Source organism: Durotheca rogersii (assembly GCF_024521655.1).
Source record: "Durotheca rogersii strain YMJ 92031201 chromosome Unknown GGS23scaffold_4, whole genome shotgun sequence".
NCBI classification, from domain to species: Eukaryota; Fungi; Ascomycota; class Sordariomycetes; order Xylariales; family Xylariaceae; genus Durotheca; species Durotheca rogersii.
This window is the reverse complement of record NW_026251235.1, coordinates 1,929,141-1,954,112: the sequence shown is the minus strand read 5'-3', so window position 1 is coordinate 1,954,112 and position 24,972 is coordinate 1,929,141. Positions and strand designations below refer to the sequence as shown.

The 24,972-nt window shown below is 54.3% G+C and overlaps 8 protein-coding genes across 8 annotated transcripts; 4 read left to right on the top strand and 4 right to left on the bottom strand.

The window, feature by feature from the left end:
• Positions 1–751: 751 nt before the first annotated feature.
• Positions 752–2,899, top strand: GGS23DRAFT_555852 (chaperonin Cpn60/TCP-1 family). The gene is made up of 2 exons (XM_051515623.1): positions 752–1,853; positions 1,905–2,899. Exons 1-2 carry the CDS (start codon positions 915–917, stop codon positions 2,364–2,366), a joined length of 1,401 nt encoding a protein of 466 aa, XP_051374888.1. The 5' UTR covers positions 752–914; the 3' UTR covers positions 2,367–2,899.
• Positions 2,900–2,962: 63 nt separating this feature from the next.
• On the bottom strand, positions 2,963–8,171 carry GGS23DRAFT_555850 (uncharacterized protein). The gene is made up of 3 exons (XM_051515622.1): positions 7,550–8,171; positions 5,222–7,503; positions 2,963–5,163 (listed from the first exon to the last, which is right to left on the bottom strand). Exons 1-3 carry the CDS (start codon positions 7,768–7,770, stop codon positions 3,689–3,691), a joined length of 3,978 nt encoding a protein of 1,325 aa, XP_051374887.1. The 5' UTR covers positions 7,771–8,171; the 3' UTR covers positions 2,963–3,688.
• A 1,734-nt stretch (positions 8,172–9,905) lies between these two features.
• Positions 9,906–11,667, top strand: GGS23DRAFT_594317 (C2H2 type zinc-finger-domain-containing protein; the record flags this gene model as incomplete). The annotated part of the gene is made up of 2 exons (XM_051518145.1): positions 9,906–10,054; positions 10,137–11,667. 2 exons carry the CDS (start codon positions 9,906–9,908, stop codon positions 11,665–11,667), a joined length of 1,680 nt encoding a protein of 559 aa, XP_051374886.1.
• A 1,019-nt stretch (positions 11,668–12,686) lies between these two features.
• On the top strand, positions 12,687–14,735 carry GGS23DRAFT_594316 (phosphoglycerate mutase-like protein; the record flags this gene model as incomplete). Its single annotated transcript, XM_051518144.1, has 5 exons — positions 12,687–12,813; positions 12,900–13,714; positions 13,789–13,932; positions 14,049–14,428; positions 14,543–14,735. The coding sequence occupies 5 exons, from the start codon at positions 12,687–12,689 to the stop codon at positions 14,733–14,735; spliced, it is 1,659 nt and encodes a 552-aa protein (XP_051374885.1).
• A 3,430-nt stretch (positions 14,736–18,165) lies between these two features.
• Positions 18,166–19,271, bottom strand: GGS23DRAFT_372935 (uncharacterized protein). Its single transcript, XM_051513364.1, has 4 exons — positions 19,147–19,271; positions 18,766–19,094; positions 18,475–18,703; positions 18,166–18,407 (listed from the first exon to the last, which is right to left on the bottom strand). The coding sequence occupies exons 2-4, from the start codon at positions 18,923–18,925 to the stop codon at positions 18,305–18,307; spliced, it is 492 nt and encodes a 163-aa protein (XP_051374884.1). The 5' UTR covers positions 18,926–19,094; positions 19,147–19,271; the 3' UTR covers positions 18,166–18,304.
• A 77-nt stretch (positions 19,272–19,348) lies between these two features.
• On the bottom strand, positions 19,349–20,648 carry GGS23DRAFT_372914 (SelR-domain-containing protein). Its single transcript, XM_051513363.1, has 3 exons — positions 20,151–20,648; positions 19,714–20,071; positions 19,349–19,634 (listed from the first exon to the last, which is right to left on the bottom strand). Exons 1-3 carry the CDS (start codon positions 20,407–20,409, stop codon positions 19,631–19,633), a joined length of 621 nt encoding a protein of 206 aa, XP_051374883.1. The 5' UTR covers positions 20,410–20,648; the 3' UTR covers positions 19,349–19,630.
• A 624-nt stretch (positions 20,649–21,272) lies between these two features.
• Positions 21,273–23,515, top strand: GGS23DRAFT_555824 (ArfGap-domain-containing protein). Its single transcript, XM_051515621.1, has 2 exons — positions 21,273–21,720; positions 21,789–23,515. The coding sequence occupies exons 1-2, from the start codon at positions 21,603–21,605 to the stop codon at positions 23,393–23,395; spliced, it is 1,725 nt and encodes a 574-aa protein (XP_051374882.1). The 5' UTR covers positions 21,273–21,602; the 3' UTR covers positions 23,396–23,515.
• Positions 23,516–23,713: 198 nt separating this feature from the next.
• Positions 23,714–24,545, bottom strand: GGS23DRAFT_372887 (uncharacterized protein). Its single transcript, XM_051513362.1, has 2 exons — positions 24,327–24,545; positions 23,714–24,191 (listed from the first exon to the last, which is right to left on the bottom strand). Exons 1-2 carry the CDS (start codon positions 24,459–24,461, stop codon positions 24,033–24,035), a joined length of 294 nt encoding a protein of 97 aa, XP_051374881.1. The 5' UTR covers positions 24,462–24,545; the 3' UTR covers positions 23,714–24,032.
• Positions 24,546–24,972: the final 427 nt, after the last annotated feature.

Here is a 24,972-nt window from a genome sequence, read left to right as displayed (position 1 = left end):
ACGTAAGGCCAGGCGGTGGCCCGATTGCCAGCAGGGGGCGCCTCTTGTGGTCCATGCGCCGCCCTGGGTCATCCCATCGCGAGGCCCACCGAACGGACCCCCGTCGATGGCGGATCGACCCCCGCTAGGCGGCCTTTGGTAACGCCAGCGTGTCCGTGGGGTACCTGGGTACATACGCGTCGCGAAAACTTCCCTGCCCCGCGGCTGGTCGGCGTCGAATTTTCCGAGCCAAGGAATTGCGGGTCCTGACGGATCTCCATCCCAGGCAGAATTTCAGAATTTCTAACATGGCCAAATCGAGGCAGCTCAGAAGCTGTCCCTCACACAGTCCAGTCCAAGCCGACGCCAGAGCAAAAATCGCACCAGTCCAGCTCCGTACCACGCCGCACCTCGTCGTCCCTCGCAGAAAACCCCCAGCCGCTGCCGTGATCTTTCCAACTGCCGTACCCTGAGCTCCCCAGAGCTATATCATCCGGCAAGATGGCTCTGAGTACGCCGCCGTTGCCCCACCTTCTCGCCCTGGCCAGCTGCTGACCTGCCACTCCAGATCTCGACCTCCAGAACGGTACGCCGAATACGTGTCTCGCTGTCGCCCTCTAGGCACTAACCATCCTCGCAGCCACTGTGATGAAAGATGAGCAGGGGAGGCCATTCATCGTAGTCAGAGAGTCAGTTACCCCTCGCTATTCCGATACTTAGGATTGGTCGTGCCTAACCTTTGCCCCTCCTTACCCAGCCAAGGCAAGAAGAAACGCCAGTATGGCAACGAAGCGGTCAAGTCACATATCCTCGCCGCGAGGACCGTCGCAAACATCGTCAAGACATCGCTAGGGCCCCGCGGCCTGGACAAGATTCTCATCTCCCCCGACGGCGACATCACCGTGACCAATGACGGAGCCACGATCTTACAACAGATGGAAATTTCGAACCACGTAGCGAAGCTTCTCGTCGAGCTTTCGAAGTCGCAGGACGACGAAATTGGTGATGGGACAACCGGCGTTGTCGTTCTGGCCGGAGCTCTCCTAGAGCAGGCCGCCGAGTTGATAGATAAAGGGATCCACCCGATCCGGATAGCAGACGGCTACGATCAAGCCTGCGATATTGCGGTGGCCGAGTTGGACCGAATATCCGACATCATCGAGTTCAGCCGGGATGAGACCGAGAACCTCGTCAAGGTGGCCCGAACGAGCTTAGGAAGCAAGATCGTGTCCAAGGCGCATGACCAGTTCGCCAATATCGCCGTCGATGCCGTTCTCTCCGTCGCCGATCTCGAGCGAAAAGACGTCGACTTCGAACTGATCAAGGTGGATGGCAAGGTCGGCGGCTCACTAGAAGACTCGATTTTGGTCAAGGGCGTTATCGTCGACAAGGACTTTTCGCACCCGCAAATGCCGTCCGAGGTCAGGGACGCCAAGATCGCAATCCTAACCTGCGCCTTCGAGCCGCCGAAGCCGAAGACGAAGCACAAACTAGAGATCACGTCGGTCGAGGAGTTCAAGAAGCTTCAGAACTACGAGCACGAGAAGTTCGTCGAGATGATCCAACAGATCAAAGACACGGGCGCCAATCTGGTCATCTGCCAGTGGGGTTTCGATGACGAGGCGAATCATCTATTACTACAGAATGAGCTGCCGGCAGTAAGGTGGGTTGGTGGGCCGGAAATCGAGCTCATCGCCATCGCCACAAACGGCCGAATAGTGCCCCGGTTCGAGGATCTAAAGCCGGAGAAACTGGGAAAAGCGGGTCTGGTGCGGGAGATGACTTTTGGCACCACCAGGGAAAAGATGCTTGTTATTGAGGAGTGCGCCAACACCCGAGCAGTGACAGTGTTTGTCAGGGGGAGCAATAAGATGGTGGGATTCCCGTTCTCTGTTTTCAAGACAAAGCCTAACCCAAGGAAATAGATCATCGATGAGGCTCGGCGATCGCTACACGATGCCCTCTGCGTTGTACGAAATCTCGTGCGCGACAACCGCGTAGTCTACGGTGGCGGCGCGGCCGAGATCGCCTGCTCCTTAGCGGTGGAGGATGCGGCGGTCCAGACGCCCGGTCTGGAGCAGTACGCGATGCGCGCCTTTGCCGAGGCCCTCGACTCGGTGCCGATGGCGCTGGCCGAGAACAGCGGCTTGAACCCCATCGCCACCCTGGCCGAGATCAAGTCGCAGCAGGTCAAGGCCGGCCCCGAGGATCGCGGCCGGCTCGGCGTCGACTGCATGAGCCGGGGCAGCAACGACATGAAGGAGGCGTTTGTGATCGATCCCCTGATCGGCAAGCGGCAACAGCTCATGCTGGCGACCCAGCTCTGCCGCATGGTGCTGAAGGTGAACAACGTGATCATCAGCGGGTCTGGCGACCAGGACTACTAGGCCCTCTGCCGGCGCGACAAGCGTGTCGGTTCACGTACGGCCTCGGTAGAAGGAGAAAGGGCAGAGGCGGGACGAGAAGCATAAGAAAAAAAAATTTTTTTTTTTAAAAAAAAAAAGCCAAGTCAATTTTTTAAGACAAATTAAGGGGTCTATAGATACGCAAGAGCGCTGTCGTCCTGGATGTAGATACAATTATAGACTTGCGTAGTCGGCGGCTTAGTGCTTGTGGCCGATGGTGGGGTCAATGCCTAGATGCCCACCTGCCCGCCCTACCTACCCAGACAGGACGTGGGAAGATCATCCTGCGCAGATCTGGGCCGCATCTGATGTCTCTCGGCTCGCGTCTCTTCCGTGCGCTCGCTGGCGTAAACACACGTTGTCCATACGAATCTATACGAACCTCCCGTCGTGATCTCTGGTGCCCAGCCCGCGCTAGCGAGTTCCCGATGCCTCCGGCCGTCCCCGTAGGTACCTAACCCATACATGCACGTACGCGCATTTACGCACTTACGGGAGGCAGGAGGACCCGGAACGGACGTTGCACATGGGCATGCGGGGGCGAACCGGGGGGGGGGGCAAAACGCGGCAGTGCGCGAGCGGTTCGGCTTTGTCGGGTAGATATCTACTCGGAGAAGTCTCGCGGAATCAAAAAGACAAGACAAGAAACTAAGGGAGATGAAAAGGACCGCTCCTTGCTTTTTTGTGCTGCGCGCTGAAACGATAGAGAAGTCGTGCCAGCCAGAGAGGAGGCACTCCGTCCCAGGGACCCGGGAAGACTTGGAGAAGAGCGGATATCCCCCCTCCGCAAACGAAAGAAGGGCGGGAGATGCCCCCGAGATTCCTCATCCCGGTCCACGCCGGTTTCCCTACACGTAAATATATATACACATCCGTATTCGCGTGCGTATGCCCCAGATCAGAAGGCTAGGAGGTCAACTAGCCCCCATGTCCGACAACGAGAGACTCGCCAGTGCGGTACTATTGTCCCCCCTCCCCCCCCCAAAACTGGCCTAGACCCATCCACACCCACCAGACGCTCATCGTCATGTTATTGGTTTCCTCGTAATAGTCATCATCCTACTCTTTTGGAGGCCAATCCCTTTGGGGGGCCTTGCTTCTAGGCACGCACGTCCCATTTATTCTCCTTCTAATGTCGACGCTATCGACCACGTTTTACATCTGCGCATACATCTGTGCATATATCTGCTCTCTTCGGCCCCCCTGACCTTTACCAGGGACAGCTCGATACTCGCCGCGCAATTATCGGTTACGTATCCCCTATTCGCGGAGGTCTCTGTAAAGTTTCTCTGGTTCTGAGACCTTCACGCAAATCCGAAGCCTTGCGCGTTCTCCAGTGCCATGGCGAGGCGCTCCCTTAAGACTTCCTTGTCGCGGTAGATGGGGAGCAAAAGGGTCCCATAACAGGTATACGCGGTGGGCAAATGGCCACCTTCTCCGTCCTCCTCGCCGTTCTTTTGTACTATGAATTGGATGTTGGCCATGCCGCCCACGGGGACACGGTCACTAGCCGTTACGAATTCGAGCAGCTTGCGACGCATGCGCTCGTCGTACTTTTTGACGATAGACCAGAAGTCGCGCACCGTACGGTGAGACGCGTCCCAGCCCACATATCGCGTGGCGCGGCGGAGCTCGCCGATATCAATCTCCTGCGTGCCCTCGACAATGGACTGGAGGAGGGATGGAGTCAAGAGTTGTAGCGATTTCGGGTGGAGGCAGTTTCGGAATCCGCGTGCAAACGCAGCGAATTGTGGACCAACAGAGACGTCAGTCAGGTACCGAATATAATCACTAACATACGCGTTGCGGTTATCGCTCGTGACGAGCGGTGCGTCGCTTGGATTAGACGCCGAGGGCGGAGTTGGGTCGGGTTGGTCAGCGAACTGTGGCCAGGATGTTCCCTGCGAAGGCTGCATCTCGCGAGTGATAGGCTGGCCAAACATAGAGGCAGAGAACTCGTAGGTGAGAACAAAGACATCTTCTACTGAGCCGTCCTTCTCGTTCCACTCCAGAAGGTTGGTAAGACCATTGGCGAGATCCGGCCAGCCGTCCGCGATGTGGTGGAGTTCGGTAACGGGCTCGCCTAGAAGTTTCCGATACAGAGCATTCGGGAACGTAATCGGTAGAGCAAGCCCGTTGTAGACGGCTAATGATATAAGAAGGCCGACTAGCTCAAACTTCCACTCGGGTTGTAAGGAGCCCGGTTGGAACCATGTCATCCGCGTTCTTTCGTCGATTGTGAAAGCACCGTAGTCGGGGTTCAGCGCCTCGGCGATCGCGAGCCGGAAGAATTCTTGTTGTACGCCACCAGAGTCGAAGCCTTCTTCTCCGGTATCTTCTCCTAGATGAACCTTCAACGGCCTCATCAACTCGCGTTCTTCGCGTCTCCAGAGTTGGTCAAAAGCGTCTCTGAGAACGTTCTTCCGACTTATATCCAGAATCAAATATTTCGCCGAGGGAACTTTCAGAAGATCCTGGAGAATATTCTTCTGGTGTGCTTCTGTAACAAGACTATCGGGGGCGATGATGGCATTAATCCGGCTCTGTAAAGAACTAGACTCCTCGTAAGAACGGCTCATCCTGGAGAAGTTGATAGCCCGGAAATACGACACTAATGACGAGGGGTTAAAAATATACGGGTAGTCTAGAAGATGGACCTTTTGCCTCGTTGAGGTAAATGATAGCCACGACACTGGCATCTGGATAGGATCAAGCCGCTCGCCGAAATATTCAGAGCGGAAATGGACATCGCCTAGAAGGAGAGACTGACGTTTCTGGTCTGCTTTGCCGTTAGTTCGAGACCCCGAAATCATAGTCCAATAATAATATGTGCTTACACATGGCCGCGATCAGCGAAAGCGCACCACCAAAAGGGCCATCTCCAGGAACTTCAGGCTTCCCCTCCCACTCGTGTAGCATGACTGCCCTCGCCCAGTCGAGTAACAGAATCGGTACTCGTTCTTCGTGAATGCTTCGTTCGGCTTTAGAAAACCCGAGGACCGGCTGCGTGGAGGGCTCGAGGTAAGAGAATAACGTCTCTACAACATCCAGCTCCTTGACACCATCATCCAAGTCCAAATCAAGCTCGATTAACTCGTCGAAGTAACGTCGCGTTGGAATCACTCTTAGTAACCTTCGCACTAATCGGAGAGCCATGTCGTCCGTGAAAGCATCCTCATATTGCAGGCACAAGGAGACTGGCTGCGCCGCGATGGCGCCTCCGCCCGCGAGTGATAATCCGTGAGATCTGAGGCGAGACATGTCATTGAGCTGTCTCGAGTCGGTCACTAAGGGAGCTGCCGCTACCAGGGCGTGGAAGCATACAGACATAAGGGACGCGGCCTCTGCGTTCGTGAAAGATTTTTGAGACCCGGGGAACATCTTCGAGGTTGGCGACCTCCCGGACTGTAAAGTCTTCGGCGGCGCGAAGAGACTCGCCAGGGACATCCAGAGACTGTCAAATACGAGGCTCGGGGCTACCCTTGTCAGACGTAGCATACAATACCATAGCGCCTGCGAATCCATCATGCCGTTCGGGTTCGTAAACGAGTCTAATATGGCTTGGGGATCGCTCAGTACATGGAATATACTCTGCTCGGCGAATAACTTCCATTGGAGCTTTAGGTTCTGTGGGTAAGGGCCCTGTGATTTCCTTTTTCTCCGCCACGTCTTCCGTCGGCTTAAGGAGCGCCTTGTAGATCCATTGATGACTGGCGGCTCTAGTAAATGTTTCTCGGCGGTAGCGTCCTCTTGTAGGATATCGCATATAAAGTTGACAGCTTGAAGACTCAACCGAGAAAGCGATTGGGGTAGATAGTTATCTAGTTCAGATGTCGACTCTACGTGATCGCTGGCGGCCAGGCTATCTTGACTGTCATCTGGCGTGTCCAGAGACCGCGTGGTCTCGGTACTCCTGGAAGCCTCTTCGCTATCGAGGGTATCCATCGGAAGATAATGCTCTTCCGAGCGATCGTGAGCCTTTGCGGAGCCGGAGTCTTTTTTGCTCAGCACTGTTCGAATAACGTCATCCGTTGATGACTGGGATGCAGTCCGCACCATAGTCGACGGAGGCCGAACAAGACCTTTGGGGAGCTTTTCTGGCTGATTTGTATGAATAGTGGGTGATATGAGCCCCGTCTCATCTGCGATGGAGTCAATCAGGGAGTCAGAGATGACCTTGGATTGCGATTTTGAGACCGACGACGTGCGAATCCGGGCACTGGGATTTCTCCTCTGGTGCGAAGGCAAACTCGGAAGGCTCGAATTAGACGACGGGCGTGGTTCGTGATCTACTCGTTGATAGAACCCATTGGCCCCGCTCTCCGGAGAGGGTCTCTGCGTACTGTATTGATGAAGGTCGGGGGGAGCCCAGAAATCAGATTGCTTCTCTGACTCAGACAATGATGGCGTAGACAGTGAGATGACCTTCCTGCTCTGCCCCCGCGGTGGTTGGCTTGGTCGGAATTCCTCGGCGATTTCCGTGGAGCCATCGACAGCTTCAACCTTTTCTGATATAGCTGCAACATTGTTCGGTGTTAACCACTCCAACATCTTGAAGGCAACAGTGCCGAAAACGTTGGCGGCAAACGAGCGGTAGTCCTTGTTGGCTGCTTGCTCGGCAATCCTTATTTGGTTGGATCCATTACGTGATGACGATGCCGCCCTCTTCTTGGTCTCGTCCTCCCATTGCCTATTTTGTTTTTGCCCGTTCCCGTTCTGACTGGCTATCGCGGATGCAGCTGGAGAAGGGGTTGGGAGCGCTGCTGCCTGTGCCTTTCTCAACGGCGGTTGACCCAAGGAACCCTTGGTGCCTTTGCCTTTGATCTTGGATCCCGGCCCGGCGTGAGGCGCTGTCGCGGCCTCGTTCGACGTCGTGGCATGTCGCGGGCAAAATATCAGGGATTTCATGGCGCCGCTGGGGCCGGCTGGCGGCTGGAGGTGAGGGCATAGTCGACTCTCGGGGTCATCTTGGCTTGCTAAAAACACGGCTAGAGTTCTTGCACTGGTAGAGTTGTAGCGGCGTACGGGGGCTTTGCCAGCCAATCGTGTTCGGCAACTCATGCATGAGGGGGTCGTGCAAGCGCTGAAATGACACCCGTATCGAAGTTGCACGATGAATCTGTAGAAAGTTAGGACTCGTTCGCGTTCGACGAGGCGGGACTTACTTCTCGACCAAGAGCTGGAAGTTGTGGCGGCGGCTAGCGCGATGAATGGCATACACCCTCTTCGGGTTTTCCACATCGATGACAAGCTCTTTCATCTCCAAGGGCGCATCGGCCGGCAACCGTGGGAAAGGTGCCTGCTCCCAAAGCGAGGCCAAGACGTCCGGCTCGGGGCTGTTATGGCCAGGACCATTGTCCATCGGCCGAGAGAGTTCTCGCGTCATGACATAAGGTGCAAGCGGTCCCCCGGACCGATAGGATGCGATGGAATCGTCTCTCGTGTGAGCTGCAGCGAACGTGGCGTTAGATCTGGCTCCTCAGACGAGGCCGGACATGGCCGCCAACCCGGCGGCGCAGCTTATATACGTAGGTCTAGGCTGATTGACGGTGTCGGGGATCGGGAGCAATAGGAAGAGGTAGAGGGAAAGGCGGGATAGGGCAATGGCGGCAGCGGCGGTGACGCGTAGGGCGACGTCGAATTGCGTGGATGTTAGATGGTGAGCGTCGGAGAGGAGGGAGGATGTAGTTGGGCCATGGAGAGTGGAAAATAGTTGATCGTGACCAGCGCCGAGTGCGTTCAAGACCGGTTTCGTAAGATGGGGTTATAGCAGTGGTATTGTAACATGGCAGCAGCCACAGGCCTATCATCACCCGAGCCGCACGCAATCTCTGAAGGCGAATCCTATATGTATAGTGGTCTCCCCGTCGGCGGGTAGGGAGACGGAGTACCCGGCAGGTATCGATCCGCAGCGTCTCGAGGCCTGCAGCAGGGAGGTCTGTACATGCATGGTACATAAATGCAGTAGGCACCTTAGGTACTTTTAGGTAGGGGCACGTTACTGTCTAGGCCCTACTCTATTGGTGCCTTAGGAGGGATGTACCTAACCGACGGGCATTGCCCCATAGCCCCAACATGATATACTGAGGAGATATAACCGGTTTAAACACCTTTATCTGCCTCCCTTAAGGTACCTATGCACATAGACCCGCCTGGAAGCAGTGGTAGGCATCTCGACGTTGAAAACGCCAAAGCACCCAATGCTTCCGTATATATTGTATAGGCATACTATGAGTGATACTCACGAAAGATGGCATCCGCTCCGGATTACGCGCCCGATTTTAACAGGAGAAACTTTACCGGATAATATAGTCGAGTTCGACGCTAAGTTATTACGTACCCAAGGTAGTACTTATCTGTAGTAAGTGTCTACCTCATACCCACCTACATAGAAGTGCTGGGGCGATATACTCATATACCTTGGGCACATATCACAGGGTTGCCCTCAACACGCCTCTCCGCAAATACGTTCGATACTTTCATCGCGATAAACACGGCAACCGAAGTATCAATTTACATATACACAAGGTGCGTCGCGCCCGTCGTCGCCGGCTTACCTCCCTATGCGTTTGGTAGGGCTTGGCCGTACAAGCGACCAATCTTTTTCAGATCGTGACCTACCACCTAGAAGGGGTCTGCTTACGAGATGCCCATTAGTGAAAGCCCTTAATAAAGGAGAGGGATTGTCCCGGTCCTACCAGGTAGACAGGTACCTTTTAAAGAGAGGTACCTCGATGGGAGGACAGGCGTGCCTATACGATGATTATGGGAGGTGTCGGGAACGGCAATGTCGCTTATGCTTGTACACGCCCTGTCGGCTGTGCCTGGCCCTGGTCAGCGGCCCCGATAGAGGAAAAGTGACGTAGGAATGAGTAATTGCTCCCTGCGTAATATTTAGACGGTCTTGTAAAGACTGAGAATGTGGAAGTTCAGGCAAGTAGGTAGGTACCTACGATATAGCGATAGTATATTCTAGCATAGGTAAGCACTCCACTGACTAAGGCCACTGGATCTTCTCATAAATCCCCATGATCATTTCATCAGTCCAACAACACCTCTTTGCCACTTCCTCCCACTTCGCCCTGACGTCCAAACCCAACAACCCGTATTGTAGGTATGTGGCCTCCTATACCGGTCAGACCTCGACACTTTTCACAGTCATATTCACCTCAGACTCTGGAGTCACCTATCTCATCTTCGACTTGAAAAACACATACATGTCTCTGCTCCGGCGTCCCTAACGCTAGTGCAATCGGCATCCAGATAAAGCCTCACACACCCCTCCCCCTCCTCGTCTTCTTTTTTTCCTACGCCTGTCCCGGCTGACTAGTCCGGCTTGAGCTTGGGGCTAGGGGCTTTCCTCGAAGCCAGGGTTTCCGTCATTCACCATTGACATATTCTAATCCCCTTGTGCCTGGGAACATAAATCAGGTCCCCTCATTGGCTTTGCTTGGAAACAATTCCCCAGAATTCATCAATCTCCCACCGGCTTGATTGAGAGGCAATCTTGTTGTCGCAACAATGGCTACGACCGCTGGGGGGCATTCAGGTGCTGCCCTACCTGCTAAGCAGGATTCCGCGCCCTCTTCCCATCAGTACACTTGCAATACATGTCAAGTGGCCTTCCGCTTTGCTGACACCCAGAAAGGCCATATGAAGAGCGACTGGCAGTATGCTATCACCGTACCCCTTTCCTCCCCCCCACGGCCGATAAATCCTTTACACAGAAAATCTAACATGTGCATATTCTAGCCGATACAACCTGAAGCGTCGTGTTGCGTCACTGCCACCCATCTCGTCTGAAGTGTTTACCGAGAAGGTCCTCCAAGCTCGCGCCGAAACCACAGCGGAGGCGGATCGCGCTGGCTATCAACGTACTTGTGAGGTCTGCCAACGGACGTATTACAGCGAGAACTCGTTCCGAAATCATGTCTCGAGCCAAAAACACAAGGCCAGGGAGCTGGCCCTCCAGCTCCAGGGGCCAAAACCAGATGACGCCAGTTCTATTATGAGCTCCACTTTCTCTCTGGACGAACTTAAACCTGTACCCGACGGCAAGGTCGATTCAGATGCCGAAGAAGAGTTCAATGAGGTCGTTGAAGGTCTCCAGAAAACTAGCCTGGCAGAGCGTCCTTCCCCGGTGAAGAGACCGTCAAACCCTGACCCTTCCGCCGAGGCGCAGCACAAGAAGGAGCATCTGGTTTCGGAAGAGAGTAGCGAAGCCGCTTCTAGTACATCGACACCTGTTCCTAACCCTACACTCAAGTCGTGCCTATTCTGCAACTACGATTCGCCCAGTGTGTCTCTCAATATTGTCCACATGGAACGAATCCATAGCATGTTTATCCCCGAGAAGCAGTACTTGGTCGACCTAGACGGCCTCCTTGGCGCATTGCAGCAGCGAATCCAAGAATTCCACGAATGTCTATACTGTGGCAAAATTAAGAGCACCGCGCTTGCTGTCCAGACTCACATGCGAGACAAGGGCCACTGCAAGGTACCCTACACTTCGGAGGATGAACAGGTCGAGATTGGTGATTACTATGACTTCCGAAGCACCTATTTAGATAGCGAGGACTCGGAAGACGAGTCGATGGATGACGACAGGCAAGGCGGGGGTGCCAAGCTCGGAGCTAAACGATCGGCCAAGGCCATCGGCGAGGACGGACGCGAGGCCGTCGATGAGGAAGGATGGGAGACGGATAGCTCTACATCGTCCTGCAGATCTGAAGACCTAGGACCCATCCCAGTTGATCATCAGTTGCGACAGTTTGAGCGGCTCGATAAACACCCCCACCACTCGTCTCACGATCCCCGACATCACCACCAGAGAGACGGGTGGCATTCCCATGCTCATAAACACCGCGCCATCTTCTACGACGATACCGAATTGCACCTTCCTTCCGGTCGCGCGGTTGGGCATCGATCCCTCGCCAAGTATTACCGTCAGAACCTTCACAATTACCCTTCTGCCCAGGAGCGTGCCGAGAGGCTGGCCATCGAGGCCGCGTCGCCTTCGGGAGAGGGTTCCACGGAAACTGACGGCGATGGGAACGCCGGTGGCCAGGTCGCTTCGCGCCAGGATCGCGGACGCAATGGCGTCGTCGTGAGCCGAGCGAACGGAGGAACGGGTATGTTGGGAGCGACCGATGAGAAAAGAAGGGAAGTCCGCCGCGACGAGCAGAGGGGCCGTAAGCAGGAGCACGCGGCGCAGAGGCGGAATGAGTGGGCTGTTAACAAGCAGGCGAACCATCAGAAGTTCTACAACTACCAGATCTTGTGAGGTGCCAGACGAGACGCCCGGGCCGCGGCGAACCAGGAACTCGCCGGGCGGAGTCGCACGAAGAAGTGTAAAACGTCGTTATTAGCAGGAGAAGCCTACGGCGCCGATCCCGCCACTAGATAGGGCGTGATGTCGTCAATAGAACAACGGTGTGATTGTTCTCTTGGGGACCCATTTGGTGAACATATATATATATATATATAGGTATATACCTAAATTGAAGTGGTTAGATAAACGCGGGAACTTCCCCTTGCCAATGTTACCTTGGCGGCCATCCAGGTGTTGGGTGCTGTAGGGATTTAGAGGCGTTGTCCGCCTCTTCCCGCACTTTTTACGCCGACAAGATGACAGCGAGACCACGTCGAACTGAGACGTAGCCATTAGCCCCTCCAGGTTCGCCAACCAGTCGAGCAGGTCTGAACCTGCTGTAACTTTGGATCGTAAGTGCCTCGGACGCTCTTAATCACCTATCCTTACACCGTGCCTGGTACCCACGAGTGAGGCAATCGCCATCCGGTTGTCACGGATGGGTAATTCCTTTCTACCCCGACCCGGCTGGCGGTGGCCCTGGTCGAGGGGAGAAACTCACTAGATTTCCTCCCATTCTTCTCTCTTCTCTCCTTCGGCCTTCCTCTCTCTCTTTCCTTCTTCCTTTGTTCCTCCCTCCACCCCGCGATACACGCGGGACGATACTGCAAGCAGCCGGCTAGAGCGGTGTCAGTTCAGCTAACCGCCTACGTAGCAGGCATTAGCGATCGGGCGTCTCATTGGGCCAAGCTGACGGCGATCTGCAATGGGATATACCTCCATCACGATCAACAACCAGGGGGCCGCCAGCACATGCTCCCATGCATAGTACTGATAGGCCAATTGAGGGCAAGGCGTGTCCCGTCCGACAACAGCTATAAGAACCAAGCTTCGGCGGCTCTAGTCAAGCTTTCTTGATCATCGCTTAGCACTACCCTGAGCTCCCCGGAGACCCATGTGAGTAAGGGGGCCAAGTCTGACAGTCGAGCAAGATGCAGTTTGTTCCTGGTCTACCCACTGCTGCCGTCTTATTGGCGCTGCTGGCCCGGTTCAGCGACGCTGCTACGGCGGCATCCTATGCGGGATCGGCCATTTCGAATCTCTACCCTCCAACAGGCAGTACGTAGCACGCCTACACACCCACACACCAATACTCCTTTACTAGCCTCCGACGAGGCTCACCGATCGCTAACCGTCGGAGACAGCTTCTGCCGACCACGAGCTGTTTCCACCCGAGACTAAAGTGGGTTTCTGGGGTGAGACCCCGACGGGAGTCCAACCGGCCGCCATTGAGACAGCGCCGGCGTATCCGGACAACCTGGGGCAAGCCAACCAATTCCCGCTCGTCGCGCCGCAGCCGTACGGTCACGCCGGATCATCCGAAAAGTTCGACATCACCAAGTACTGGGGCAATCTGTCTCCCTGGTACTCGGTGTCATCAGCCGACTACGGGTTGCCCAATGCCAATCCGCTTGCCCCCGAAGACTGCACCGTTACCCAGGTTCACCTGCTGTACCGTCATGGCGCGCGATATCCGACGGCTAGCGCGGCTCCGGCCGAATTCGCTGCCAAGATCGCGAATGCGACTGCAACTGGACTGGAGGTTTACGGCGACCTAGCCTTCCTCTCCGACTGGACTTACAAGCTCGGTGCCGAGGTGCTCACCCCCTTTGGTAGAAGCCAGAACTTCCTCCTCGGGATCCAGTATCGGCAGCTGTACGGACACCTCCTCAATAACTTCACCGAGGCCGGCACCATTCCCGTCTTCCGGACCGAGTCCCAAGATCGCATGGTTAAGACGGCTGAAAACTTCGCCGCCGGTTTCTTTGGCGTGCCCGAGTACTTAGACCAGGTCAATATCGAGATCGTTGTCGAGTCCGGCGGGGTGAACAATTCGGGTGCTCCGTATGAGGTCTGCAACAACTCGAACGCCGCAGACAAAGCATACATCGGGAGCTCGCTGGCGTCGGACTTTTCTACGAACGCATTCAATGCCACACTCGCTCGTCTGAATGCGCAGGTTAGCCAGCGATGCCACGCCCCCGAGAACGAATTAGGCGTGACGAGGCTTGCTAATAATACTTACCCACGCAGATTTCTGGTCTCACTTTCGCACCTAGCGATGCCATAGCCATGCTCCAGCTCTGCGGGTATGAGACCCACGCTCTAGGGTACTCCGCATTCTGCGAGCTCTTCAGCCAGGAAGATTTCCTAAACTACGAATACTACTACGATCTCGTGTGTTCCATGCCCGTCACTACTTTCTAATTTTCCTTTTTTCGTTCTCATTGACCCCCTCTCGCAAATCGCGCGCGATTCGCAAGAAAGCTGACCGAATGGTAACAAAAAAAAAGGTGTTCTACTACAATAATGGACCGGGTTCGCCTGTCTCCGCGGCGCAGGGCAAAGCGTATCTGCAAGAATTTGTAGCACGCTTCACCGGCGAGTACCCGAAGGGCTGGTCAGCGATAAACCGGACGATGGATAACTCGCCGATTTACTTCCCCCTAAACCAGTCCATCTACGCCGACGCCACGCACGAGGTTGTCGTTCTCGATACGCTCACCGCTTTCAACCTGACGGCGCTGTTCCGCGGGCCACCCCTAAGTTCCACAGAGAACCGACACCAGAACAGCTTCGTCGCCAACAAGGTCGTGCCCTTCGCCACCCACTTTACCGCTCAGGTTCTCGAGTGCCCGTCCTACCAGCCGACTAAACAGATCAGGTTCCTCGTGTAAGCCCAATCCCCTTTCTCCTCCACCACGTCTATTGTGTTCTAGGTATTTCGTATCGTTCTCTCTGGAGAAACTCAAGAAACCATGCCAACGAGAGATTCGGCCTGTTGTAGGAATGATGCCGTCATCCCCGTCGCGGACTCATACCCGGGGTGTCCAGCGGATTCGCACGGGCTCTGCGCCTTCGACAACGTGGTGTCGGTGCTCCAGGACCGTATCGACGAGATCGACTTCGACCACGACTGCTTCGCCGACTACGATGTCGAACCGGGCGTCAATTACAACGGCCGCGCGCCGCGGTCTTAGGAGCATCGCAGCCCAGCAACTACTATGAGTGGACAGAGCTGCAGGCCGTGGTTGGCTCGTCAGGTACGGCGGGCTATGCTCATAATGGCCAAGGCTTTCTACCCATGGTATATAGAAGTGTGTATAAATACGACTTTTAATATAGGTATATAGACTCGTTAGAAGATTAGTTAGCCTTCAAGTACCATCATAGCAGCAGGATACTATCCTTCACCTCACTGAGCCCCATGCTCCGCGACTAGCAATCATCAGCTGCCGACAGATATATATACAGGTTAAGAAGAACATTCGTATGAATAACCCAGCGAGTTCTCATATATGATGCATTTGCTAGGCGTACGAGGAGTATAAGTCATCGAGAAAGCCCCGTCCTGGGTAGACACCACTCTTATCGTAGCTAAAAGTAAGGCACGCATATAATACACCGCCTAACCATTGTCTCTGGATCCTGAAGAGGAACAGCGTGTGCAAGCTGTAGGGGAGACGGATAAGGAATACTAAGAAAGAAACGAAGACATCATACACGACGATATGAATACACTACACCGAGGATAGTGATGAAGGAGTGAATATCTATCTAGCTCCGCATAGCTGTAGGTAGTGGATGAAGGATGAAGAATAGGGTATGGATGGTGAGAATACGCGTACGAGACCCATATAAATACTCATCCGAAACCCTACAAGGACAAGTCCCGACGCAACGCTACATACAATCTTGATTTCAGAATCGACGCTGGCACTTCCCGTAGCGATCCAGCAGTCGGATACACACCAAGTATTCTCGACAACCGCCCACTCGGCGCCTAGATACGCATCGCCAGTCTCCGTTACTGCGAGGCTATTAAACGGCATCATCAGCGCTGGATTCTCCCCGAAGCCCAGAGGACTCCCACTCGTTGGCCGATGAATATATATCAGCCCCCTACCCGCTCAGTCCCTGGGTTGAGGGCTAATATGAGGCGGACTGGGGTATCCAGGCGCCACGCATCGCTGCTGTGAGGCTAGCTGCCAGAGAGAGAGAGACACACACGCAGGGCTAACCGGTGATCGAATGGGTTGGAGAGGACCAACGGTAGGCCCCGTCGACAATGGCGACTTGATAGGTTGCTCTGCGGCTCCCTCCAGACGTGCCGGGGGTCTGTGTGACGTGGCGTCGCTACTGGGAACAGGAAGTGCACCCGTGGTATTATCCAATTGCATCGTGCTGGAGGCGGCGGCCGAGAACCATCTTCCCGGAAGTCAATGTTAGGTTATGGTCCATCTCAGTGTGAGACAGGAAGAGAATGTGTCTGGTTATCTGCAATATCGATCAGAGGGTGTGCTTTAAGAGGAGGAAGATAGGTAGGAGGGGGGGGGGGGGGGGTTGCTAACGTTGAATATAAGAGCCTTAGTCAGTGTTGAAACTGAGGCTCTGAGCCCTACAAGGCTCTGGGCCCTGTATGTACGCCCACTAGCTTTGAGAAGCTCTGTCTAATGATGGTGGCTGTTCAACTGTTAGTGGTCCATTGGAAGAAATAAATTGGGACGGGGGAGCTGTTCACGGACTTGACGATCAAGTATCCCAGGCGTGTGATAGAAGGGTGGATATCCTTTAGCCTCGTGAGAGCCAGTCCTGAAGAGGTCAGGTAGTTGCTGTCGTGAGCCGTCACCAGGTATGTGAGGAAGGGGAGCCAATGGACGAGAGTCTCCCCACCGCCACCGGGCACCCCTGAGAACAGGGTAGAGTATGGGGCCGCACCGGGAAGCAGAGCGACGCTGGCAGCAGCACTCATGCGAGCCATCTCAGCAAGGGTCGGCGGAGCTCCATCGCTCACGGTAGGTCGCTGAGCAGACTGCACATTGGTTGGTAGAGAGGGAGCGTCCATGGCTCTCGTAGACCGGATGGGGGTGGGAGCGACAGCGGTCACAACCGCAGGGGAGTCGTCTTCACCACCCAGGGCTCCCGCCGCAGCTCCCGGCGTGTGGGGGGATGGCTCAGCCAGCTCTCTGTGTCCACCACTGGTCTCTCGAGTGTCACTATTGATGTCGGGTGTCCTTATCCACACCCCCGTTACTCTACCTGCCGCGTTTCCAACTTGGCTCTAATAGCAATCGGTAGGATTATCCGGTTGCCTATTAGTCAAGCTGGTTTGATTAAAGCTGCCACAATCTGAAAGATATTAGTATTAAGAAAGGCCTGTGAGTCATTTCGGCACTGGGGTCAACTCACAGAGGCTAACCTTGGATCGGCACTGATATACAGCAGGATTTGAGGTGAGGATATCTCCAGGTTTGAGACTAGGGAACTGAGTATGCCCTTCTTCGATGATATCCTGGATAGGATACTATGTCTTCATATCGTCCTCAGCATTAGGCGATGCAGACATCCTGTCGTAGCAGTACACCCTGATGGGACGGAGAGCAGCCGCCGCCACCTTACCACTCTCCACCCAATACCCAGGCAGCAGAGGAATCTGCAGCACCTTATATTGTTCAACGTTGCGGGTTCTTCTCTAAAATCGTTACTCTGTGCCATTCCATACTTGGCAATGCTGCGATGTATGTTAACAAATATTGGCTTGAAGAAAGACACGAGAAGGGATTGGTAACCATACTAGCTAATGGTGCAGTAGCATACCCCATAAAGTAGGTCAAGGTAGACTTGCTCTTTGCTCCACCTAGAGGACGTGGTTTTCCGTAATGAAAAATAGGTGCATCTTTGCGGGGGTACTCAAAGTCCTGAATGACATCGGTTTTTGTTGCTTTGTTAGGGTGCTTAGGCTTTGCAACCTCTGTGTTAGAGGTGGGAGGGGATACAGGTCGTGGTGGTGGCGGTGGTGGTAGTTATGTGTGTGGTTCATGAGAGTAAAGGTAAAGCAGAGGAAGAACTAGGGCCGTGTGGGAATTATTGGGGGTATTTATATAAAATTCCTACAGATATAATATCCATTGGCTAATTTCATTTCCAAGGTCCAAGAAGACTCGACTGTTTATTTGTGCGTGGCATAATGTATTAAACAATTTAAGCACCGTATGGTAAAACTGTTCGTCACCTTAGTGATGCTTAAGGATAGTACAAATGTTAGGGGATGGTTTACATGATGAGCAACGCAAGTACTTAAAGACTTAAATCGTTAACATGAGTACAATGGCATGTTTGTATTTACTATTGCTTGCAACTATACCCGCCCTACTTTTCTCGCGTCTGAACATCCCGTGTATGGTACTTATGAGTGTGAGGTTTCTTCAGGAGTAGCTAGAAGGAAAGTGGTTGTCTCCCCCAGTAAGTTCCTTTATGTTTGTAAATTTTAAGTCCGGGAAGTATATCTGCTATACACTTTTTGTTTTAGTGAAATTAGGGGAAATGGTTATGGGAAACCGAGACTGTATCTTTTATATATGCCCGTGTATTGAAACGTTATGCCCCGCGAGCGTTCTGCTCTTAACAGTCGAGCTCTTGAATTCTACACTGCATTAGTTTCTTGCCTCTTTCGGTGAGAGTCAGTTGGCTCGCTTCCAATCTTAACCCGTCCCGTTTTGGAGCTGGATATATTTCTAATTGTAGTTATGCCGCTCCATGATGTCTGGGGTCAAAGAATCTCCTCCGGGGTTACTGTGAAATTATGCGGGGGCCGCTCTCTCGCCCAGTCCTCGACAATAACGATAGTAAAGTTTCGCCGTGTCTTGGATTCACTATGGACTAATGTTAGATCACAGTACAGTCGCTGTATCATAAACAGGATTCGGTAGGTAGACATACTTAGTAGCATTAAAGAGGTAATGAACGGTAATATGAGCCTGCTGGAAGTCCGGGTCGGGCAGCACTCTCGATATCACCGTGGCATCCGCGGCACTGTCGCTGATGTCTAGACGACAGTTCGTGTAATTCGAGCTCAGGGGCTTCCCGTCAGCGTAGCCCTCACATTGGCCGTGGAAGGCCGGGATCCGCGTTGGGCCTTCGCCGTACTCTGCCGCCGAAACATTAAAATCTGGACAATGGCCGGTGAGCATGTACGTTTAAATCCGACGAAAGAGTGTGGATGTGGCTCACTATACCAGCCCGTCACGGGCGCCTCAGGGTGACCGTGAGACTGGCCGGCTTGCCACTTGTCTATCTGCCAGATGTACTCTTCCGCAGAAGACGCCACGGCACTCTCCTGGATCGTTGCGGCTGTGGCTGTTGCCAAACTAAGGATTGCAGTGAAACGCATATTGGAAAGATGCCGCGTTCCCTAGGTGTTCTAGCTTCTCGAAACAAATTGTCTCGACCATGGCCCGGATATAGGAGATCGGAGTACACTTATATACTGACTTTCTAGCCGTAGCTCCCTTGACATCTATGTCTCCGTATTGCGCGTTCAGGAAGGAATGATGAAATGGCTAAATACGAATAAGCACATGTGCAACGTTACTGGAGGGAAAAGGCACCAACGTTGTATTAAACCAAATACGAGGTAAGGTGGATTTTTGGACGGGCCTGGAGTCAGCAAAATTAGAATTGCGCATACGGGCTCGCGGAATGGTGGCGTTTTCGTGGTGTAGTATTGCAGAATGGTGGACCGATACCTATAGAAGTGGATGCAACGATCAACACTTTACGTTCTAGAAACGCCTTCATAGGGCAACCGACCGGCGAATGTATACTGGCGGAGACGAGGAGGAAGTAAATGGCCTTTGAATACGTGGTCTCGCATGATTATGGCTGAGGCAAACGTCGCACTCCAACGCCGCTCTGGGCCTAGGCATAGAGATGGACTGAATATAAATTGGGCAGGTTCACCCCATGCCACTTGGAGACGTATGAGAGATGTGATGCGGTATTGACGGTTAAGGATTTGGCTGATATGGGTGATGCCCAGGAACGCATTTAAAATCGAATAGTATCGCTCAACTTCAATATAACGTGTTTACTTGCTTCATCTATCGAGTGAGATAAGCTTCGAGAAAAACTAGTACGGCGTCGACGGCGGTATCCACGCTCTAATAGTCTACCCCTTACTGGACTGGCTTGTCTTCGGGTGAAAAATTCAAGCTGATGCTGTTGACACAATGCCTCTCGTCGGTTGGTGTTGGGTAACCCTCGCCCTTGAAGACGTGGCCGAGATGGCCTCCACAGTTGGCACAGCAGATCTCGGTTCGTGACATGCCAAATGCGTTGTCGTGGTGTCTCGTGACGGCACCGGGAATGCTGTCGAAGTAGGCCGGCCACCCGCAACCAGACTTGAACTTATGGTTCGCCTTATACAGGGGAGCATTGCAGCCTGCACATGTATAGACTCCAGACTCGGAGAAGAACTTATCGTACTTCCCGGAAAACGGGGCTTCAGTACCCTTCTCTCTGAGGACCCTGAATTGTTCTGAGGAGAAAGCAGTTAGCTGGCGGCGCTTATGGGTTGCTGGGAAAGGGGTTTATCCCGAAAGTGGGACTGGACACACCCTTGGTTAGAACGGCGCGCCACTGGTCAGAGCTTCTCTGGTCGGGATAGGACATGGTGTTGGACGAGCTGGGGCTGGAGCTGGAGCTGGAGCTGGTGCTGGTGCCGAAAAGACTGGTGAGAAAGGGAATGGATGGCATGGGTTTTATCGTTGCAGGGCTTCGCCGACGGAGGGACTGGAAAGCTGAGGGTTGAACTCGAGTGGAGTCGATGGCGATGAAGATACGGGGCAAATTGGAGAACGGCAGCAGAGATCGCATGAGGTATCAACGAAGCACGAAGCACGAAGCACGCCGCACGCCTCGAGGCCTACTTATGTATTTTTTTCGGGTTTCTTTCTACGACGATTGTATAAGCATCTTATTGATTCCACACGACCGACCGTTGGAGAGAGGAAATCGGGTTGGACTAGGCAAAAGGGAGGGAGAAGGTTGCGATTTGGAATCAGCGTTGGCTGTGCAAGATGATTTGTCAATACCTCCACGCTCTCAAAAGTTGTCCCTGCGTACCTAGTACTGCCTTTGGATGCAACTTCTATGTCCCATTGATGGCGTCAGAGACCTTTGCCCCACTGGCATCTGCCGCCTGGGACCGGGATCTCCACATCCATACCAAGGAGGTACCTATCTCTTTTGCATTTACGCGTAATAAGGGGTACCTACCTCCTGCCTGCCTAGTATCCGATACCTAATGAGGTACCTTGGGAAGTAGTGTGCTCTTAGGGAGGGATGAGAGAGGTAAATGGACAAGCACTGAACCATTAGTTCTATCTACCTAGACCCTTAGATTAACGACCTCACCTACTATAGGTGCCTAGGGTAGGTTGGATTAGGAGGTATCTTGGGTACCTACTCCCAATTACAGGTACCTATATGTACCTGAGCATCAAAGGCTACCTAAAGTATGAGGTAATAAACGCCTTCGCGTCATAACGAAAGATCAAACCCCCAGAGGTACCTATGTATAGAGAAGAATGATCCTCGGAATTCGCATAACTTCATGAATAGTGGGACCAGTGGGAATCGCTGTGTTTTGGTTGGCTGATGGCAGTATGGAATCAGAGGCAGGTACATAAGGTACGTAGATACATCCTCCAGAGTCTTGTGTGCCGACCAGGCGGCGCGGCGAGGCCGTGCCAGAGGCAGCCACAGTTTCTTCGCCCAAGTTTCCCATCCCTCTCATCTCAGATTCGACCTTCACAAGGAACTCCCTAAATCCACATCAGTGCTGGAGTGCTACACCCGACGAGGTTCCGTTCTCCGTCTGGTGCAATTGACTTTGCCTTTCCCCGATCCCACTGTGCTTCCCACCCATCCGTCTCTTGCCATCTGCCTCGTGCTCTTGTTCTTCCTCGTACCATTCGCCTTCGAGCACCTCTCGACCCAATAAAGAACTCCCTGCCGATTCCGACAGACCTCCCGATCCATAACCCGTTTCGAAAAGGGGCTGTACCATGTCGAGACGACCTCCCAATCCCGCTGCTGAGAGAGCAGCCCAAAACCAGCAGACCATCAAGAGTCTGTTGAAACTAGAGGCCAACAAGATATGCGCCGACTGCAAGAGAAACAAACGTACGTCTCCCCGCGAGCACGGCCGGCTCGCTCGGTGTCTCGTCCCGCAATCTAACTGCTGCCTGTAGACCCGCGATGGGCGAGCTGGAACCTGGGCGTCTTCATCTGCATCCGATGCTCTGGCATCCATCGAGGGATGGGCACCCATATATCGAGAGTCAAATCGGTCGACTTAGACTCGTGGACCGACGAGCAATTACAAAGCATCCTGAGCTGGGGCAACGCACGTGCGAACAAGTATTGGGAGGCCAAGTTAGCTGCTGCCCATGTGCCGTCCGAGGCCAAGATCGAGAACTTCATCAGGACCAAATATGAGCTCAAGCGATGGGTCATGGACGGCCCGAAGCCGGATCCCGCCACCTTGGACGTCGACGGCGACGACGATGTCCCACTTAGCATCGTCAAAGAGAAGCAGAGCATAGATAGGAAGGAGTCTATTCGGAAGAGCTCGGTCGGACAACAAGCGGCACCGCAAAGAGCCATCACTCCTCAAGCGGATCTTATCAGTGGCGCTGACATCCCCCCCAGAGCTAGCACTGCCTTACCTCCGCCGTCGCAAGTCCCTCCCAAGTCAGCTCCAGCGCCGCCGAAGGCGGTGAACACCACCAAAGATTCGCTCCTAGGTTTGGATTTTCTGGGAGAGGCCCCCGCCGCTCCCCCGCGTCCCGCTAGCACGAACCCGGGTGGTCTAGGTGGCGGTCAGTCGAGGCCCGACCTCAAGCAGTCCATCTTATCCCTCTATGCGTCGGCTCCGCGGCCACAGCCCCCACCGCAACAGCCGTCGCATTCTCCATCTGGATCCTTTGGGGGCTTCGGAGGAACGCAATCAGCCTCGTTACAGTCTCCTCCCATGGGTCACCAGCCCAAGAAGTCAGCTGGTGGTGGGCTCGATGATGCCTTTGCTAACTTGAGCTTCGGAAGTGTGGCACAGCCGAAGAGTCCTCAAATAGATGCCTTCGCGGGCCTGACGGCTATGTCTGGCAATCGCTCTACCCCTAAGCCTACAAGTACTTCGTCATTCCCTAGTCTCAGTGGGGGCAGCTTCTTCGACTCGAAGCCTACCCCACCGGCGCCGCAACATAGTTCGAAGCCGTCGGCAACGGGCTTCGATAATTTCGGCGCTTTCAATTCATCCGCCGCGACGCCGAAGCCCGCGCAATCTTCTTCGGCAGCTTTAGGTGACCTCTTCGACTGGTCTACCCCGGCGCCCCAACCGGCCGCCGCACCGGCTCCCAAGCCTGCTCCCGTGTCATCGTCAACTAGCAATTCCGTCTTCAATCTTTCCGCGAAGCCAGCGCCGGCGCCAGCGCCTGTGTCGGCCACGACGACTTCTCTGAACACATCTATACTTAATACTTCGGATGTTTGGGGGAACGCATGGAGCAATCCCGATCCCACTCCAACCTCAGCATCGAAGACTCCCATTGCCACCAAGAGTCCCGCCACTAGTGGCGGTATCGACTTTGGCGGCTGGGGTAGTGGTACTGGGGGTTCCTTCGCTAACCAGAGTCTGGTGCCGGGCACTTCCGGAGGATTTGCTCCAGCACCCAAGGTAGCGGCCGATGAGGAATTCGGCGGTTGGACTAGCAGCGCAGGCGGAAATTCGAACGCGAACGGGGGTACCAAGTCTGGCGGATTTGGGAATGACGATTTATTCTCCAACGTTTGGCAGTAAGTTGCCGGCAGCATGTGTAGCTAGGGAGGGCAGGGGCGCATCTTTTGGAAGCGATACGAAGAGATTAGACGAGACTAGCTGAGATATCCATCGGGTCGCTCTCTTCCTATCGAAATATTATCTATTCCGTTTTGTACAGACAAGTAGCATCCCGTAACGCCCTTGCTATGCTCGCGGGTATCCTTAACCCCTCCTACTTCAAGAGTCACTACGGCACATAACTGGACTCGCCCTCGAAATCACGTCGACGTCCATTCGTCTATACCCTTTACGCAGAGCCAAAAACGGCACGAGCCATTAACCCTTACCCCCCTGCGACCTCGTCTCATGAGCTACCACGGCTTAACTAGTCACACCCCCCGCGCCGCCTCTCGCGAGCTCCCCAATGGTATCCAAGTGCTTCCCCAAACGCCTATGACGGCCCCGAATAATGGCAGTGACGTAGGAGGCCGGCCGTATTTGTGCGTGTGGTGTACGGCAGCGCCGGATTCGCATCGGTAGGGAGGCCAGATCGGTCAAACTGCCAGGCTCGCCCGCCCGGACGGCACTCGTTCGGAATATTCGTGTGCGTGTATGTGCGTGTGCGTGCGTATGCGTGTGCGTGCGTTGTTATTGTGTTGGCGTGGACGAGCCGGGTTTAAAAGATCCACTTCAGGAGGTAGTAGAGCACGAGGAAGACGCCGACGATGATGCCGGAGAGCTTGAGGATGGCGACTTTGTTGCCCGAGGCGGCCATGCGGCCCAGCCGGCCGGCGGACCCCTTCAGCTGCGACGACATCGAGGAGAACGTGTCGGACTGCGGCGGGGTTAGTTTTTGGCTCCTTCTCCTTCATCCCCTCGGCCCTGCGTCTTCGTCTATTCGCGCGTCGAGGGGGGGGGGGACTGCAGGAGGAACGGATTGGGAGGGGAGGGGGAGGCGGGGGAAGCGTACCGTGTTGTCGATTACCTCCTGGGCTCGCGCGTTGTCGTAGATGTCCACCGTCACGCCGCGCAGCGACGACACCTTGGCCGAAAGCTCCTCCAGGCGCGCGTTGTTCTGGCGCTCGCGCTCGTAGGCTTCCGACATTGTGAATCTTTTCTTCTTTTAGTCCGTGTGTGGTCGTCGATGGTCGGTCGGGAGATGAGGGTGCGAAGTGTGGCGGCTCGGTAGGTGTGCCTGCTTTGTAGCGACGTTTGGTAGCGGCTGAAAGAAAAGCTGGAAAGAATAGCAGCGGTGGACTACGACGGGCTCGTGTTCACACAACTCGGCCAGCGGTATAGATTCCCATCAAGTCCTTGACTGCGAAGGCTGGAATTGCTCCGAAGGTGTTGGTATGGCTCCTCGTGAAGGCTTCGGGGTTCGAAGTCGGCTGTATCGGCAACGCGACGAGTTCCATCGGTCCCCTGTCTAGTGTCAACAGGTGACGAGGAAAGGAGGCGAGGTAGGATGGGATGACACAATGTGGCTGATAGCCGACGCAGGTATGGACGCCACATCGGGCGAGAAAGCCTGGGCACCGAGGCATCCTGTACACAGGGTACATATGTGCCTACCGGGCAGTAATCTTTTCCCCGCAGGCAGCGTACCTAGTACATGG